The sequence below is a fragment of the Raphanus sativus genome, chromosome 2 (assembly GCF_000801105.2).
Source record: "Raphanus sativus cultivar WK10039 chromosome 2, ASM80110v3, whole genome shotgun sequence".
NCBI lineage: Eukaryota > Viridiplantae > Streptophyta > Magnoliopsida > Brassicales > Brassicaceae > Raphanus > Raphanus sativus.
In genome coordinates this window covers 873,549-891,846 of record NC_079512.1, presented here as the reverse complement: position 1 = coordinate 891,846, position 18,298 = coordinate 873,549, and the positions used below count along the sequence as shown (strand labels likewise).

Here is an 18,298-nt window from a genome sequence, read left to right as displayed (position 1 = left end):
AAAAAAACTTAAAGGGAACAAACTTTGTCATTTTACTAATAATAAAAAACGCCATGCCATGCATCTTAAGTTCGTTACAAGATTGCTATTTTGCCAAATAACACGCTATTTTATCACATATTTTAGTTTATAACAAAAAGTTACATAATTACACTAAATTGTATAAAACTGCATTTTCGTCGGTCCGCACAAAAATAGTATTCCCCTTATTTATCATTTTCCAATACCATACTCAACTTATAGAAGAAATATAAATGATTTAAAATATCATAAGTTAAATACCAATTTTTAAAATATCATCAATCAAAAATATAATAATATTTGAGTTTACGTTTTAGTGATTAATGTTTAGGGTTTAATGTTAGAAATTGAGACTGATTAATATATCTTTTATAAATATTTTTAAAAATTATAATTTAATATTTCACAAATTTAAAGTTTTTATGAAAATATTCATTCATTAATAGTAAATATGAAAAATAATATTAAATTTGTGGTAGAATTGAAAGTTTCCCTAGAAAAAATAAGGTATTTTTTTACACATAGTGTGTGTATTCAAACTCTTTCCATTTTTGTCAGCTTGTAACTAAGAGACACGATCTGGGGGACTTAATGCATGCCAATCCCTCATGCAACACCTCTCTCTATCAACACACTGCTCACATAGACTATATAACATTTGCAAAACCCTAAATATACATTAAATATATATATATATATATATAAATATATAAAATTAACACAAAGCTTGTTTCATTAGATCATCATTACTCATGAACGTCCCGTGGAAACCGTAAGGCACTCTCGACGGAAGCGTGACCATCGCTTCAAGCTTCATATTCACGGCGTTAATAATTTGTAGCTCCGATTTCACTTTCTCCTCGTCGTGAACAAACACCATAACGTAACCACCGTCTTCTCCATGACCGGAAACCTCTGTCAGAAACAGAGGCTCTCCTCCGTATTTCCCATCTCCGTATATATACTTTTGAACATCTCCGGTAGATAAGTCCACTTTCGCAAAACCGGACACTTTAGGCCACGGTTCGGTTATAGCAAGGTATGCAAACCGGGTTTTTCTACCTAAAAGATTCCGGTTTACCATACCGGCTTCGAGATTTAATTCTTCGGACTTAATAACCGGTCGGCGTGTAGATTCCCCTGGTTTCAGGTTTAGTCTTATCTCCGACAAAACACTCTGAAGTGTCTCGTCATGTTCGTTGAAAACCGAGTCAGGCGGCGTCATGCATGATCCAACCACGACAACCTCGTCAGTCTCTGGCTCCTCCCAAGCGTTCCAGAGATGGAAACAGAAGCAGTCTTGTACTTCGATCCATCGAATCAACGAAGCATCTTTCACGTACTTGTTCAAAACACCGAACCTTGATCTCTTGTCCTTGTCGTAAACCACAGGAGAACCGCCTCTGACCATCTCGGTTAGTCTGAAAACCACTTGCTGGTCTGGTATCACTACGAAGTTCTCGGTGATCGCGAAGTCGTGGATCATCGTCGGTCTATCGAGTGGTATCTCGACGTCCGGAGATTTCTCACCGTTGGATGCGAATCTGAAGTATTTTAAGTAAGGCTTCGAAACGACGTCGTAGCTTAGAGCGAATAATTCGCGGGTTTCCGGGTCGAGTTTCGGGTGGGCGATCATTGTTGTTTTTAGCTGACCGTTGAAATCGTACCGGCCCGAGGTTTTTAAATCCCCGGTTTGGGTGACTATTACGTGGTATGGTAAGTCGTCTTCGGACATGGCTAAGAGGTGACCGTTGAAATAGATTAAACCGGTATTAGCCACACCTAATCCCCGGGTCGGGTCGACTAACCCGAATAGTCCTCGGGCGTTGAAGAGCATAAGCTTTGCGATACCCAAGTGCCCGTGAAGATCTCCGATTGCTTTGGGGAAAACAGATCGACCGAGTTCTCGCTCTTGAACAAACCGGTTTGTTTCGGTAAACCGGCATGAATAGCTAACCGAACCGTTATTGAACCGGACAGCGTGTACCATACCGTCTCCATCGAATAAATGATGGCCGGAGGTTGGTTTGTGAAGCGGGTTGGCTCCGTTTCTGACGTAGACTCCTTGAATACACTCCGGCAACGTTCCGGTCACCGGAAGGTTATGCTTGACCGGTTGCTCCGGGACAGGGAAGAAGTTTCCGGCTATTTGTACGGCGGGGTCGGCTGTTTTAGGGAGAGGATGGTGGCGGCGCTCGTAGGAGATGATGGCGTTCTCCACCGCGTCTAAGATCGTAGAGGCGGTTCTCCGTACTTGGATCAAGGATGCGACGTCGTTATATAGTTTCTTCCAAGACGTTGGTTTATTAGACGAGATGGGAACTGTTTTGTTGGGGGAGTAAGAAACAAAGCAACGGGTTAGTTTCTTGTTTCTCCAAGAAGAAGTAGAAGGAAGTAAAGTAGAAGACATGGTCAGTTGATAAGACGATGCGTGTCTAGGTTTTGTATTGGTTCTTCAAGACCAAGTTTGTGTTCTGTGCATAGAGAAAGAGAAAGAGAGAGATGTGAGTATAATGCCAAGCAAAGCTCATGACTCTTTCTCTCTATATATATATAGAAGGTAGAAAGAAGGGTATTATCGCCTCTTTGCTAGTCATTGTGTTACAACTTACATGTGTCTTTAATTCTATACTCTGATGAATCTGCTTTTGCTTGTTGTTTGTCAAAAAAAAAAGAGAGGTGATTTTAGGTCAATATCAATTTCTCATGTAATTCAATGATGAAATTTAATTTAAAAAAAAAATTGGCTAAAAATCATACATTGTTTGTGGTTGCTTTTATACTATTTTCAAATCATATGTTAACGGCTTATAGCTTTATCATGGTTATATAAATTCTTCAAATAAGTTATCAAGCTTAAAAATGGTTAACGTTATATATTTTAATAATTTCGAAATATTTTAAATCAGTTATAATATTTCAAAAAAGCGTGTTGTGGTCAATGATTTCACGTAATAGAAACAAACACTCTTTTATTATGAGACATTCGTTAGAGAACTTATAAATGTGAACTTTTAACTTAAATATGATTGTAATATTCTTTATAACTGGCTTCCAAATTTTTTGTGTGAGATAATATTAACGTCTCTGGTGTTTCGGTCCAGTTATACTGAAAGAACTTTACAAAAATCCAATTATGAAATAAATTTGTATATAACTTAAAACTAAAATACACATGACAAATAAGAACATGTGAATATATATTTTTAGAGATTAACAAATCATAGGGTTTAAATAACCCAATAATACTAAATATGTATAGTCACGTGGATATACTACTTGCGGAGGAGAGGGGGTCAGCTGACTCATAACTCTTATTGTCGTTGTTGTTTTTTTCTTAATCCGGATATCCGGCGGATCGTATACTAATTTTTGGGGGTGTAACACTGATGCCTATTTAGATCCGGTTGCTCGCAAGAAAAATTAGATACCTCTATCATTTATCTACATGCTATCCATTTTTTATTAATCAAGAAGCATTTTTAAAGAGTAACCTTAAATGTGTAAGTTATTTACATGAGTACCATGCTGACGTAACGGTACTATATTCACTTCCAGCCCATATATAGAATCACCCTTGATTCACTAGAGAAATTACAAAGAAATGCCATTGTGGTACCACTCGAATTTCCTCATATACATTATAGTTCAAAATGAATAATTGGACGATTTCGTGTAAAAAGGAAAGTCAAAGATCAGTGCGATTTCATCATTTCATGTTTAAGGAAAGTCAAAGATCATTAATATAAAATTTAATTCTATTTCCCATTAACTCATTCCATGATTTCCTTTTATATCAAAATATATTGTCATATATAAGGTTACCATAGATCATTGCCATATAATGTATTATGCAATTATGTAGTATAATGTTGTAAAATCTAATATTTTTTTTTTTCAATGCAAGATGTATCAGAAGCCATTTTATTAAAAGTGAACACAAATATCGTAATTCGATTTTTTATATTGATATTGTAATTTTTAAAAAAATAATGAGTAGCATAACAAATATCATAACAAGTGAACACAAATATCATAATTCGATTTTTTATATTGATATCGTAATTTTTTATATTAATGTAGGGATCAATGCTTGAAAGATCTTTATAGGAAATGGTTGAATTTACGAGAACCGTTTTGAATTTGCTAAACTATTTTATGATGGTATATTCTCTATAAGATAAGAATGTATATAGCCTAATTACTGGTGGTATATGTCATTTAAATACGACAGATGTGGCCGTAATTATTTTAGGTTAGTATATATATAGTTTTGACTATTTTATAAACTCAAAATGCATTATATCCCTTTAATATGGTAGAAATTTAAGGTGATTCCACTGATTAATACTCCATTTATATAGAATATAAATCAATGACATATATATGGTAAACATTGCTGCTCTATGCGTTGATATATGAGTGATTGACAAGCTAAATTGAACGTCTTAAAGGCATTATGATACGAATATATTCTCTTTATGACTCTTTTTTCCTCCTATATAAGCCAAGGGGATGTGAGTCATTTCGTCCTATTACAAACCAAAGCAAAATCATTGATCCATACCCCAAAAAAAACAACATGACTGCGATGAACCATATCGGAGACCCGAAGCTTTACAAGTTAAGATCAAAATCATCCGGCTGCGGGTTGTGAAGTTATAAAGATAGTCTTTCTGTATACTAAAGTTTAAAGAGCCATTGGAGTTGTTTTATTTCATATGTTATGCTTGCTATACATAGTATGTAAGGTTTCTTACTATTTCGTGTTCATCTTTAATATGGTGACAAGATTCATGGATTTGTGAAGAAGGATGAAATGAGGAAATTATTCCATGTGTTGCAGCACGGATAAACAAAAATCCTCATCAACTTCATGGTTACTCATTCAGGTGGTTCTTATCGCTCAACCAAACATCCATGCGACTCAATCTCCTACGGTAAAATTAGGGCTGGGCATAAAACCCGAAACCCAAAATCCGAACCGAACCCGAACCGAAAAACCCGATCCGAACCGAATCCGAATTCTAAAAAATATCCGAATGGATCTTGTAGGGTGTTACAAAACATATCCGAACCCGAAGTGTTATTAACCGAACCCGAATGGATAATCCGAAAAACCCGAAAAACCCGAAAAATATCCGAACAAACCGATCCGAATGTCCGAATTAATATATAATATAAATATTTAAAACATAAATATGTACTTCAAATATTCAATTTCATGTTTATTTCAACATGATATCTAACAATAAGTATCTAATTTTTTTAAAAAATATCTTAAATACTCCATTATATATAAATAAGTATATATTTTTATGTTTTTCTATTGAATTTTAGATTTTACTTAGGGTATATCCGAACCGATCTGATATAACCCGAATCCGAATGATATATGGTTACTTCGGATATTAACCGAACCGAACCGAAACAGATGTGTTATATCCGAACCCGAACCGAACTTGTAGATTTACTAGAATGGGACCTAGAAGGTGTTACAAAATAAAACCGAAATCCGAAAAACCCGAACCGAACCCGAATGGGTACCCGAACGTCCAGGCCTAGGTAAAATTAATGGAACAGCATGTCATGTATATTTTCGTGTTGTTGATACCGACATTCTAACGTGATATTATTGCTATTTGTAGGGAAGTGATAACATGTTTGGAGGGATATTTTCAACTCAGTCTGATGCTCCTAAGGTTGTCTGATAATTTTCCATTATAATAATACATATATTGATGGATTATGTATAAGCTTAGTAGCTGATTATTTTGTATTTTTAATATAGGGGTCTCTGATGTTACAGTGTGGTTCATCTCAACATTCTGAATCTAATGATCTGACACCAGCCAAGGACACCAATCACTGGTTTGGAGGAGGATTTTTATCAGAAATATGTTACAAGTCCAGAGTTAACTATAAAGGTTGAGAAGGACAAGTTCTAAAAAAGTGGCTACATTGAGACTGGGCATTATAGGGCCTCTGAGCAGAGGCTTATTTTTTTCATTAGTGCTATGAGTTTTCTGTTTTGGTTTTCAATGTTACGATTTTAGTTCTGTTTGGTGGTTTTTTTAACCATTTTTTAAATTTGTTGTCCAATTTGTTTGAATCATGGTAATCTCAAGCCTCTGTTTTTTTTGAATTTCTATTTCTTATGCTTACTCAGTTTTCGTTCTTATGTTTATTTGCTTTGGTTGAAATCATTTATACAGCCTTTAGAAGTTTTCAAATCACCGCCCTGCAGTTAATAATCTAAATTGTCTAATCTTAATGGTTTTTTGGCATGATAATAAACCAGCAGTTTAATCCTAGAGACGCAAGCAACATGAACGACACATTCACTACGAGTTAGCTAGACAGACTTCTGTATTTAGACTGAGTTGAATACTAGTCTCTATTCACTGCATTTGATGGTAAAAATATATTTCTTGCTTTTTCTTTTAGTGAATCCATGAATATTGAAGATGATCCATTACAGAGAGATCATCAGTTAACATACATGAAATAAAACATATCCCCAATTATGTTAGTAATATAAAAAAAAGACAGTAAATTGCTTGAAATTCACTAATCATGGGATTAATCTGTTTAGGATCAAGACTGTTTTTTTGTCCGTGACATCTCTCATGCAAGCTATTTACACTTCTGAAGAGACACCAGTTGACTTCTGCAGAGACACCTGAAGAAGCAGCCGACCAGACCGAATTTGAAGGGATTTTCAACCTTTTTGGGAGAAGTTTCGGAGCAGGTTGATACGACACACATAATTGAAAAGGCCTGCAACGTTTAAAAAATATACAATCATTCATCTGTCTTGCTGTATTGTGAGATAATAATTTATAAACATAAAATTGAAAGGTTCAGATTGATAATTTACCAATCTCAAATACAAAGACTAAGTTTTTCCAAGAAGCCATTGAAATATTCTGTGTCTGGAAGATATACAATTAGAGAAGGAAAATATATCATCATGAGGAATAAATAAATGATTTTATCAACGAACGAATCCTTAATCGTTAAATATGAAATTTTCTAAACCCAAATTTTGAAAACCAAACCTTTATTTGAGTAGGTTGATTGGCCCCTAGAATAGAGTGAACTGTTTTGATACACATAAAATCTTCTTTTGGTCTGGTTTTCAAATATGGATCTTCCAATAATATAAATTCCGGTCTGATGAACATCAAGGAAGAAGACTTAACTAAGACACACCGGAAAAGAAATAAAATACAAAAGCCTTTAATTTTTTATGGTTTACATTATTTTGTGACCGGAAACAATTAGTTTGTAATGGACTTTATCATTAATATTTTAATGGGCTTTTCACGTAAATGGCCCTTGGGTATTCAACTTAATTAATTGTCTGCCCAATTTAGAAGATGCTTTGGTTTTTATTAACTTAGAGGTTGGAAACTTTTATTTTGAAACTAAGTCGAAAACGTACATGTATTGATTATTTGATTGATAGTTGTTGTATGTATAGCAAATCGTTTAAAAGATATATATACAAAGTAGTTGTTAGTCATATATTGCAACATTGTAGAATTGAGCTGAGTTCTTGAAAAACATTCAAACAGATAAAATTTAATGAGATAAATAAAAGAAACAAAATTTAAGATGAGGAAAATGTATATGACAAACGATTGGGACATAGGTTCCGATTGGTAATGGTTGTAGCTTCAAAATTATTGTTGTAGAAAAAAAAACTATAGCTTTAGATTTTAATGCTGTAGAATTTTATGAAAGCAATAAAAATCGATTTGGATATTTGGCTCTGCAGAGCACTTCTACAGCTGTAGGTTATTTCAAGAGCTGTGGTTTAAAAAAATAAATTTAAATTTGATTGCTCTGATTTTGGTGCTTTAAAAATAAATAGGGCTGTGGAGAGCACCCACAACCACTACTAATCACACTCATAATCACCAATATTTTTGATAGAATTGAACAAATTATAATTTTCTAACTCTAATCCCCTTTCACACAAACTTAATGATGTTCCGGAAAAGGAAAATGTATGTATCGGTTTTAGAAACATATGAAATAATGGGGTTGATTTATCTTTGGCTTTTGTTTAACATGTACATCCACTAAGATATGACATTCAAAAATATAATCCACTAAAATATATATTCAAAGGGGTTTCCTAATAACTATATAAAAGTTTATTTGTAAGCATTTGATATTGCTGTCTCTATGCATTTTTCAATTCTATTTATTATATATTTTTCAATTTAATTATAACTCGAACTATATTACAAATATACAAGAAAAAAAGACACCATGCAAACTACGATTTACTACTTTGATTTATCGTGTTTAAATATATAACACAACATATTAAACATGTTTATATCAATAAACTGATGTAGAATATACACAAAATATTAAGTACATAATAAAATTAAAATCAAACTCTCACACCGCGCAAGGCGCGGATCTCATCTAGTATATCTTACTAAAACAGAAACATTACAACTTCTTCTAAGTGGATTTTAAAGTTGGACCTTATGTAATTAATGCTATATTAATCTAATTATTATTAGATATGCCTTTTTATAAATAATTAATATCAACCATTACTATAGTTTTTTCACTTCTTACCTTATTATTATATCCACTACGCATATTTCCTTATATTGCATATATTTTACTATAAGCTAGATACATCCACTAGCATATCTATTTATATATAATTGGGTTTGCTTCTCTCCTGGGTGTGACAGCTAGGATGACACGTCAGAAACAGGGGTGCTCTCGCGTTGACACGTCGGATACGCAACGTATCACTAATGCGGTGTTTTGTCGATACGGGCTTCGCGGTTGGAGCATCGGTTAGGCCCATCGTCACAGACCTCTACGGAAAACCCTAAACACAATCTTCTACGATCTTCTCCTTCGTGTTCTTCGTGCGTTGTCGATCGGCACAGCGGCTGTCTGTATCCTGTAACGGTTTTTGTTTTTAATCATCTTAAATATGCTGCGATCTCACCGTGCGCTCTCTACGCTTTCGTAATCTCACAACTTACTCATCATCTCTCTCAATGGCTATGACCAATAGTGTGTGTTCTCTCTAACCCTAATTCGGCTGCAGAGGAGAAACGAAGAACGTATCTCCACTTCCTGCGACGGCGACCTGATCACTTCTGACCATCTGAAACTGTCTTTGTATCTCTTATACCTCTCGCCGATGTGGTCTTGCTCGGATCTCTCTTCGCAGACGCCTCGGTGGTTCTGTGGTCAGTTTTTTGGGTTCTATTGTTTAATAATTCTAGCTAAATATCTTTATGTTTTTGTGGTGTTTCATTTATCCTCACAGGCCAGGACTGTAAATCTTCAACGGGTCATAAGATTGTGAACTGGACCTGATCAACAAAAGCTAATCACATGAGATCTTTTGGTCAGGGTCAACAACTATGGCAAGTGGAATGTCTTTGCTTATAATTCCATCATATATTTTTAAATTAAAACCTCAGATTGGAGACAAACTACAATTATAAATAGAACTTTTGGTTTGTCTTATCCTTGTAGGCTTGGTTTGTAAACTTTTATAAGAATGTTGTTCAAGCAGATGCGTAATAAAAGTATTCAGACGTTTGGAGTTGTGTAGGAAGCATGTAGCTCATAATTCTTTTGTCTTCTATAAAACATTGCAATATATGTCTCTTAATTTGCTCTAGATTAATTATTATTTGGGTCTGATTAATATTTATTTCTTAGATCTGGTGCAGTGTCCATGAAACAGAGTTAGCAAAAGGATGTTAGTTGCGACATGATAAATTGATATTGTGAAGGTATTTGATTTCTCTCTTTTGCTTAATGGATATCTTGAGAGACCAATTTAACTTTCTGTTAAATCTCACTCCCTAATATTCACATTGGTATTTAGACGCTATAAGGCAGAATCTTATTAAGCACTTGAAAAGGAGTCTCTTTGGTGAGTATTTACTGTTAAATGGTGTTGTCTAGATCAAAATACATACATGAATGGTGATTCGTAATTTTACAAAAGAACGCCTGGATTCTGGAAGCTGTTAATAGACGTTATGATCTGGTTGTTGGCTGCAGGCAGTCAGCCCACAGCATGGTATATATTCCTCCTTTTGCTTCAGATGAGACTCATAGCTTATTGAAGTTAACATGGTGTTGCTGGACGATAAGGTACTAGAAACCTGACTTCTGTTTCTACTTTCTTATTTATGGTAACCTACTTCGAGTTTCATAATAGCGACACTGTTTTGCTTGCAATCAACCCTGATACAAGGTTTTTTTGCCCCACACCGCTTAACAGTTTCAAGAGTATAGTGACGGAAGGATGAGTGTACGAGCTCAGTGTTGATAAATCCCATGGCTTGCATTTCTTCTTTATATAACTTTATGTAATCTTGAAGAGTTATATATAATATGGTCAAGCCATATCGGATGAGTGTACAATGAGCATATATTATATAATATGGTCATGCCAAGAAGAACTTGAGTTTTGTTGGTTAAAATATTTAGGGTTAAATTTATTCAACTTGTGAAGCATTAGTTTCATACAATTATTTACTTGGCTAATCCGAATTATGTAAATGCATTACGGTTAAATACTACTGCTCAGAAAGTCACAGATAATATCTCTAATGATTTGCGAAACAGTGCCAAGAAAAACTTGAGTTTGGTATTAGTGTCGATCATGAACAAGGAACATTACTTTCGCAAGTCAAAAGTATTTTACCGTAATGCATTTACATAATTCGGATTAGCCAAATAAATAATTGTATGAAACTAATGCTTCGCAAGTTGAATAAATTTAACCCTAAATTTATTAACCAACAAAACATTGATAAGAGTTTCACAAGAGTGTGGTTAGCCTCTACAAGGCATTCCAGAGTGAAACAACTTATTCAAACAAATCATGATTAAAGAAATTAATAAATAACATCAGAATCATTCTATTACTGCCTAAACTTACCCAACAACAGCAACAACATTATGCAACAAAAAAACGAAAAAATTGAGGTACATCCTGCATGAAGTATTTGATATTTTCCAGTTTTTTTTGGATTGTATGATGGGTCAAGTATTTGCTTCAATAGTTCCAACGGTGGAATAGCTGAGGAATCTGCTACTGGTTTAGCCAATTTTTTTTATAACTTTCCGAGTCCATAAAACTTTTGCTATAGAATTTATTAAGAGCATTCGAGGTTAATCTAAAGTTAATAGTAAAAACAATTGTTCTAACATGATACATATGTATAAAATAAATTATATTTTCGATATAAAAAACAAATGTAAAGATAATAACCAAAATAGTATAATGTCATAAAATATATTTGACAACAAATAAAAAAAAAAGAAAAACAAGTTAAAAAATCAACGGACATCGTAGTAAAATGAATATAATATTTTTCATCACTTAAAATTTTCTAGAAAACAAAAATAATTTTATTATACAATTCTCTTACAAATGCAAACATAAAACACAAGCCATAAAATCATAAAAAATTAAAATTTAGATAATAGATAAAATATATCCCGCCCGTAGGTCGGGCCTACCCTAGTTATGCTATAAGATAGATTATTAATAATACATCTACTAACATATAATACTATACGACAGATTACTAATAATACAATATATTATTTGTATTCATTAACTTGCATCTATCAATATTAGCAATACTATGAAGACGACTAACTCTATACTTTGAACCTATAAACTATGATATACTAATTTATAACAAAAATGAGATTACTGTTACAAATTAGTTTTTATAAAAATTATTTATAGCAGCAATTTGTTATATAAGATAAATTTAATCAAGACCTAAATCTTTTTTTTCTCCTGTTCAGAGAAAAAGAAACCTACGAATATATACGATTAAGTTAGCCAAAAATCTTCCGAATAAAAAGTAAATCTCACCAGCCCAAAAAATGAATTAAAAATATAACAAAAGATATTATGTTTGAAATTTAGCTCACTGGGTCGGGTATAAATCTGTTCATTTCAGGTATGAGTTCTTCGAATTCTCAACATTTGGATTTAAGTAGGTATTTGGTTTTTTTTTCGGGTCGATTTTTTTGTGGTTCCGGATCTTTCTAACTTTTTTATATTATAAATCTTAAATAATATACACCATGTATATAAAATATATGAATCAAAAGATAAATCCGCGCAGGCGCACGGGTCATGGTCTAGTGGTAATTTAAGGACAAAGATTCTTAGAGCCGTTGTTGAATGCTATGTATTACCATTCCATTATTGTCGTTTATAGTAATAGCTTGTTAGGGTAAAAATGAAAATTGGTTAATTCATGTATCATTGACCTTCTTGTTTAAAGTTAATATTTTAATTACTATACCTCTTTTAATATTTACTAAATAGTTACATTAATATTGAACGTCCCCCACCCCTTCCCCAAAAAAAATTGTTGCTTCTGCCACTGAATATAGAGTTATGTTTTAGATTTCTTCGAACATTCGAAGAGAAAATTTGCACATGGCGTCTTCCCCATTATTAGACTTGAAACTTCCATAAATTATTGAAATAAATATATATTTTGTAGAAATCTTTGCGTTTGTAAAAGGGACAATCCTTGGATATAGACCTGTGAAAGGTCTATTCAAATGGGTAATAAACAATTAATTCATATATGTGTGACCATATATGGAATTAACAATTTTCCATCGGAGTAAAATCGATCTCTAGTTTTGACCAATATAACAAATTTTCATCCAGTGGTACTAGATCACCACCATGCGTTTTAAAATGGACGATCTTACGTTAATTATTTATACACCATGAGCAAAAAATGTTTTGTTATGCTTTAAGAGGGTAAGAGGTTATCAAAATTGCTTTCTTAATTGTTATGTATAGTTTTATGTCAATGGTTTTTTTTTAATTCATACATACATTGTCGTGGTCGGTACAGTACTATCGCTAAATTCATACATAAAATACAATTATCAAGGAGATTCAATTATACCAAGCTACGTAAGTGATTATGTTAAGTTGGTTGATCATTATCTTTTGCGTTTGAAAATTGAAAAAACAATCGTCGATACATCATATTCCACTAAATACACCATCAATTAATCAGTTTTAATAATTCGTTCTTAAGTAACGGGAAATGCAGATCAGTTGTGCCCATTGTTTTGCAGCACCAGATTTGTGTTCTAAACTCCCAATTGTAATATGAGAGAATAAAGTATTGGATTCATGATTTTTCTGTAGAAATAGTATCGTATATCTAACAGAATATCAAAAAGGATCTTTAACAAAAAAAAGATACAGAAATTAAAGTGGAAATGAGGTTTTCGATTGAAAGTAATCAGGGATTCAAAGATTGCGCGTCGTAAGAATAAGAGATTAGTTTACCACCTAAAGCACCAAAAATGTATTGTTTTTAATGGCTGTACTTTGAAAAATCTTACATGTGTAAATATATTTATTTATGCGCATAGTTCAATTTACATATCTACAATATGCAATATAGTTCAATTCACGTGGCCAGATGGAAGCAACACATGCTAAACCAAGTTTCACTTCCCCAAGATATTATAGATGAGTAGTGGCTAAAAATTTACTGAAATCCTTTGAAAGGTTAGGATAGGGTCGGTCCGACACAAGATTAATTAATCCAAGTAGTAACTAACAAACTTTATGATTGGCTCACAAGACCATTATCATGACTAACATAGTCGTTGCTTGTTATTTGTTTACTTAATTAACTGAACCTACTAAACATTGTTTGAGAAACTTTTGATATAATGCCAAAATTTAGCACTACTAGTATATATCAGCTTGAAATTATGGATTTAAATAAATTTCGAGTGCCAGTTATATGTCTATTTATAGCAATCGAATTTCTTTGTAAACATGTGATCTACCACGTAAGAAAAGGAGCATGTATATATATGCATTTATAGCATGGACTTGTAGAAGCAGTCGAGAAGTTTTCATTGTATTAATATACTTCAAATGTAGGCCTATTCAAATGTATGTATACCCCTTAATATACCCTATAGCATATGTAGCATGGACTTGTGGAAGCATTCGAGAGCTTGACCCAACTGACTTTACCTGAAATAATTACCAAATCCCTTAGCTTATGACCTTCCAATAAGAGATTCTCTCTAAAAATATCTTAATAGTATATATGTAAATATTAGTATTTAATTGTGGGTTCCTAAAAATTACAGGAATCAAGCCGAAAGTTAACTTTATCAACCTAACTAAAAATTTTACTTTAATTTCTAACTTTATCAATATTTTTAAATATCCAGCATTTCTTCGGAAGTATTTATTTCTTAAAAATGTTTGACATTGGATTTTGACGTTAATGTTTCCTCTGCATTGGATTTTGACATTAAGGTTTCTCTTGCAATGGTTTGGTGAAAGAGAGAAGTATGTAAACAGATCAAACCAGAACTCAATGTTATTTTTGTTTGACTCGGAGGAGAGAAGTGTGGCTCAAGCTGAAAACCGACCAATCATTATTAGACCCTTGAACTTGAATGATTTCAAGACCGCACATGAACATGTTTGAAAGACCGGAACATGAACACATTAGTTTCGCATTTTGGTCCAATTTTTTGGGATCTAATGGGGGGGGGATGTTTGGTGTTGTAGGTATGCGCGGGTGTGTTGACTGATTCATCGAACATGAAGGAGCTTCAGCAACGGAATGAGCTATATCGAGAAGTAGGTTCAAAGAAGAAGACAGCACTGAACTACTTCATGTAAAGATAAACTGAGGGAAGTTGTGTGTTTTTTCTCCTTGATAGTTATAATTTATATAAGATTTATGTACAGAGAGAAAAAAAAAATGGTGTACAATCTATTTGTAGATTTTAGTATTTTACTGCTAATTTTATTTAATTTTAGTGTGATTGGTTGATGTGTATCAAGTATCTTTAACTTTAGTTTCTAAAAATTATCAAACATTTCTTTATTTAGTTTTTAAAAGCTAAAATAACTAGTCATATAAATCTTATTTTCTAAACCCCCAAAAATATTCTTATAGAAATATGTAATAAAATTTTAAATGAAATTCTACAATTACATTAGATACAACAAGAATTTTACACTAACCAAACATCCATATTTTTCTTTCTTTTTTTAAACTGTTTTTCATTTTTGGGTTTTAAAGCTAAATTCTAAATATTTTCATGAATAAAGTATTTTTACTATACAAATATTTTCAGATTTAAAACTAAATTTTAATTATTTCAAACAAAATTAATATATTAACCATACAAAATATTTTAACTTAAAATTTAGAATTTACTAAAGTTATTCTTATTAACTAAATATATTTTCAGTTTGGAAAAAGACTGGATGCAAAAATTTGGTTTGTTTTTCAACATATTGAAATTCATTCACAATATGAAAAAAAATTTGATGTACAATCTATTTGTAGATTTTAGCATTTTACTGCTAATTTTATTTTATTTTAGTGTAATTGGTTGATTTTAGCATTTTACTACTAATTTTATTTAATTTTAGTGTAATTGGTTGATATGTATATATATCAAGTATCTTTAACTTTAGTTTCTATTTTTCAACATAAAAATTATCAAACATTTCTTTATTTAATTTTTAAAGCTAAAATAACTAGTCATATAAACCTTATTTTCTAATCCCCCAAAAATATTCTTATAGAAATATGCAATAAAATTTTAAATGAAATTCTACAATTACATTAGATACAACAAGAATTTTACACTAACCAAACATCCATATTTTTCTTTCTTTTTTTTTAAACTGTTTTATTTTTATTTTTTGGGTTTTAAAGCTAAATTCTAAATATTTTTACGAATAATGTATTATTACTATACAAATATTTTCATATTTAACACTACATTTTAATTATTTTCAAACAAATTAAAATATTAACCATACGAAATATTTTAACTTAAAAATTTAGATTTTACTAAAGTTATTATTATTAGCTAAATAATATATTTTCAGTTTGGAAAAAGACTGGATGCAAAAAATTGGTTTGATTTTCAACAAATTAAAATTCATTCACAATATGAAAAAAACATGTTAAACATTTACACTGCCAACGGAATTGGTGTAATACCTTGATTTGTTTTCAACATGCGAGATTTATTACCAATTTGTTTCCAAAATAAATATATATTTTTTAGTTAATGATAATTATTTCAGTAAAATCCAAAATGTGTAAGCTTAAAATGAAATTAAAAAAAAAGTTGTCAAAAAAGAAAAAAATCTTAAAAAAAGTGAAAAAATCAGTTTTAAGAAGAATTTTTTTTTAAAAAAAGTGAAAAAATCAGTTTTAAGAAGAAAAAAATAGACCTGGGAGGCGTTGTTCCAAAGCCCATATATTCTTGGACCTTTGTCGAGGAAGAAGAGATATCTCTGAAGAAACTCATCCTCTTCTCAGGCAACTCCTAGTCTGGTAATTGCAGTTTTCTTCGCCGATCGATTAGGGTGACCGGATCCGACATCTTTCGATAGACTCTGAGATGAAGGGGAGAGAGTTAGTGACTAGGATCCTCTCTGTAAGATATTCCCCAGAGCTTTGCTTGAGAGTAAATTACAAAACTATTACAAAGAAACTGAGGGAGACTCACTACTCACCAGGGAGGGACTCGGAGCTAGAAACAGATGTTGCTCGCCTCTCCTTAGTGCTTTCACTTGCTCTGTTCCTACTAACCATCGCCAGCAACTTAAAAAGCCGCAACATAGTTGACTTGCGTGTCAAGCAAAGCGGACAAGAAGCCATGTTACAGACTTACAGTGCCCTCTATCTCTTTTCTGCATCAGAAATAATTCACAAATTCAAGCTTCTTTCCATGTATTTTTTTTTTAAATGGAAAAGTAAATCAAGAAAATAAATCATATTGATCAGAAACAGTTTGTACATGCACCAAAATTACCTCAATAATGCTGAGAGGGGAAGTCGCCAAGTTTCACTTGATTCCCGCCTTTTGCTTGATTGTAAATGCTTAAAATCAAAACATCAGCAGCAGCATGCACTCCTCCTTTCTTGAGAGCAGTAGACGTAAAGGGCCTTAAACAACAAAGCACACACAAGACATGATGTTAAAGGCTAATTTATTTAACCACGCCACGCTTACAAAAAAAAGTGATTAACAGTAAAGATCCATATGAAACGTACCACGCCCGAGGCACTGTGTATGGTGGAGATACTGAACTTCTGCTCGGTGTTGTAGTCCCTCTCTCGTCAACAGAGCTACACACAAAATATCAATCGAATCAGCACTACGACTCAATGAACAGGCAACAGCATATTTTAACCGAGGAGAGAATGATAAGATTCATACGATGAGGAGTTACCTTTGGCTTTCTTGCCGATATCAGAGTCAGAGAAGAATAGTCCTGGACCTTTGCTCATGGTTTGATGCTCATGGTTTGATCGGAGATGTTGAGAGATACGCCGAGGAGAAGCGGTGAAAAGAGAGAGTGAGATGATGAAAAACTCGAACCAGATGATTAGTTTTTATAGAGATCTCAACATTTGTTACCGTTGGTGTTTCCTTATTTTCAATGAAGATAACAGAACGGCAACATTGGGGCGTGTAATTATTAATGCTGCAAAAGAAAATTGATCACAACGGTAATAAGTTTTTAAAGCGTGCAACGGTCAATATTTTCTTCACTGGGTAACAATCAATCGTGCATTGTGACTTTTGTGACAACTATATTTCCTTTTGTCAAATAAGAGTGAATCTGGAGAATTTCTTTTTTGGAATCAAATATGTAGTGAGATTGGAGATGCTGTAAGACACTAAAATTGGGATCACTTACCAAAAACATAAAATATAAATAGTGGAAAATATCCCAATGTTTTAAACATTTGAATTAAACCCAGCAAAAACACTGTAAGGTTGGTTGTGTTGTGGCTTGGATGATTGAAATTGTGCAATAAGCTTTTAGATGTAAAATTATTGTTTTGGATCTGGTTGCAATTGTTAAACTTCATAAATTTAGCAGACTGTGTGTTGGCCACTCCGAAATAGCTCACTGTCACCAGAACTGAAATTTAGTAAATTTATTAAATAATTTAAATTATAACTTTATAAAAGGTGATCAAATAAAAAAGAAGAAAATATGCAGGTTCTGAGTCAAGATTTTCAGTCAAAATCTTTCTCTGGTGTCTTATAGCCAATCTTGACTTTGCCTTCGTATGTTCATGCGTGGCTGAATATATATTCTGAATTTTATGATTTCAAACCTAAATTAGAATGAATTTGTATATCATAATTATGACTGATTAATTAGTGCCTTAATCTGGTCCCAGAA

General features: G+C 32.5%; 1 protein-coding gene and 2 long non-coding RNA genes across 7 annotated transcripts; 1 reads left to right on the top strand and 2 right to left on the bottom strand.

Annotated features, from left to right (window-relative positions):
• Nucleotides 1-638: 638 nt before the first annotated feature.
• Nucleotides 639-2,698, bottom strand: LOC108832505 (9-cis-epoxycarotenoid dioxygenase NCED9, chloroplastic-like). The gene has a single exon (XM_018605986.2). It carries the CDS (start codon nucleotides 2,429-2,431, stop codon nucleotides 737-739), a length of 1,695 nt encoding a protein of 564 aa, XP_018461488.2. The 5' UTR covers nucleotides 2,432-2,698; the 3' UTR covers nucleotides 639-736.
• A 6,060-nt stretch (nucleotides 2,699-8,758) lies between these two features.
• LOC130500298 (uncharacterized) lies at nucleotides 8,759-10,550 on the top strand. 3 transcript variants are annotated; one of them, XR_008938904.1, is made up of 6 exons: nucleotides 8,759-9,033; nucleotides 9,116-9,260; nucleotides 9,341-9,815; nucleotides 9,911-9,958; nucleotides 10,090-10,182; nucleotides 10,313-10,550. It is a non-coding gene; the product is annotated as an uncharacterized LOC130500298 (long non-coding RNA). The 3 variants fall into 3 exon arrangements; XR_008938905.1 differs by having other exon boundaries at nucleotides 8,759-9,260; nucleotides 9,341-9,627; nucleotides 9,742-9,815; XR_008938903.1 differs by having other exon boundaries at nucleotides 8,759-9,260.
• Nucleotides 10,551-13,599: 3,049 nt separating this feature from the next.
• On the bottom strand, nucleotides 13,600-17,474 carry LOC108840500 (uncharacterized). 3 transcript variants are annotated; one of them, XR_001947895.2, is made up of 6 exons: nucleotides 17,333-17,474; nucleotides 17,154-17,228; nucleotides 16,912-17,045; nucleotides 16,613-16,789; nucleotides 16,328-16,492; nucleotides 13,600-14,086 (listed from the first exon to the last, which is right to left on the bottom strand). It is a non-coding gene; the product is annotated as an uncharacterized LOC108840500 (long non-coding RNA). The 3 variants fall into 3 exon arrangements; XR_001947896.2 differs by lacking the exon at nucleotides 13,600-14,086 and having other exon boundaries at nucleotides 15,732-16,531; XR_001947894.2 differs by lacking the exon at nucleotides 13,600-14,086 and having other exon boundaries at nucleotides 15,756-16,492.
• Between the last annotated feature and the right edge of the window lie 824 nt (nucleotides 17,475-18,298).

Coding starts and splice junctions, on each gene's coding strand:
- LOC108832505 (XM_018605986.2), bottom strand. CDS start 2,431: ATGTCTTCTACTTTACTTCCTTCTACTTCTTCTTGGAGAAACAAGAAA.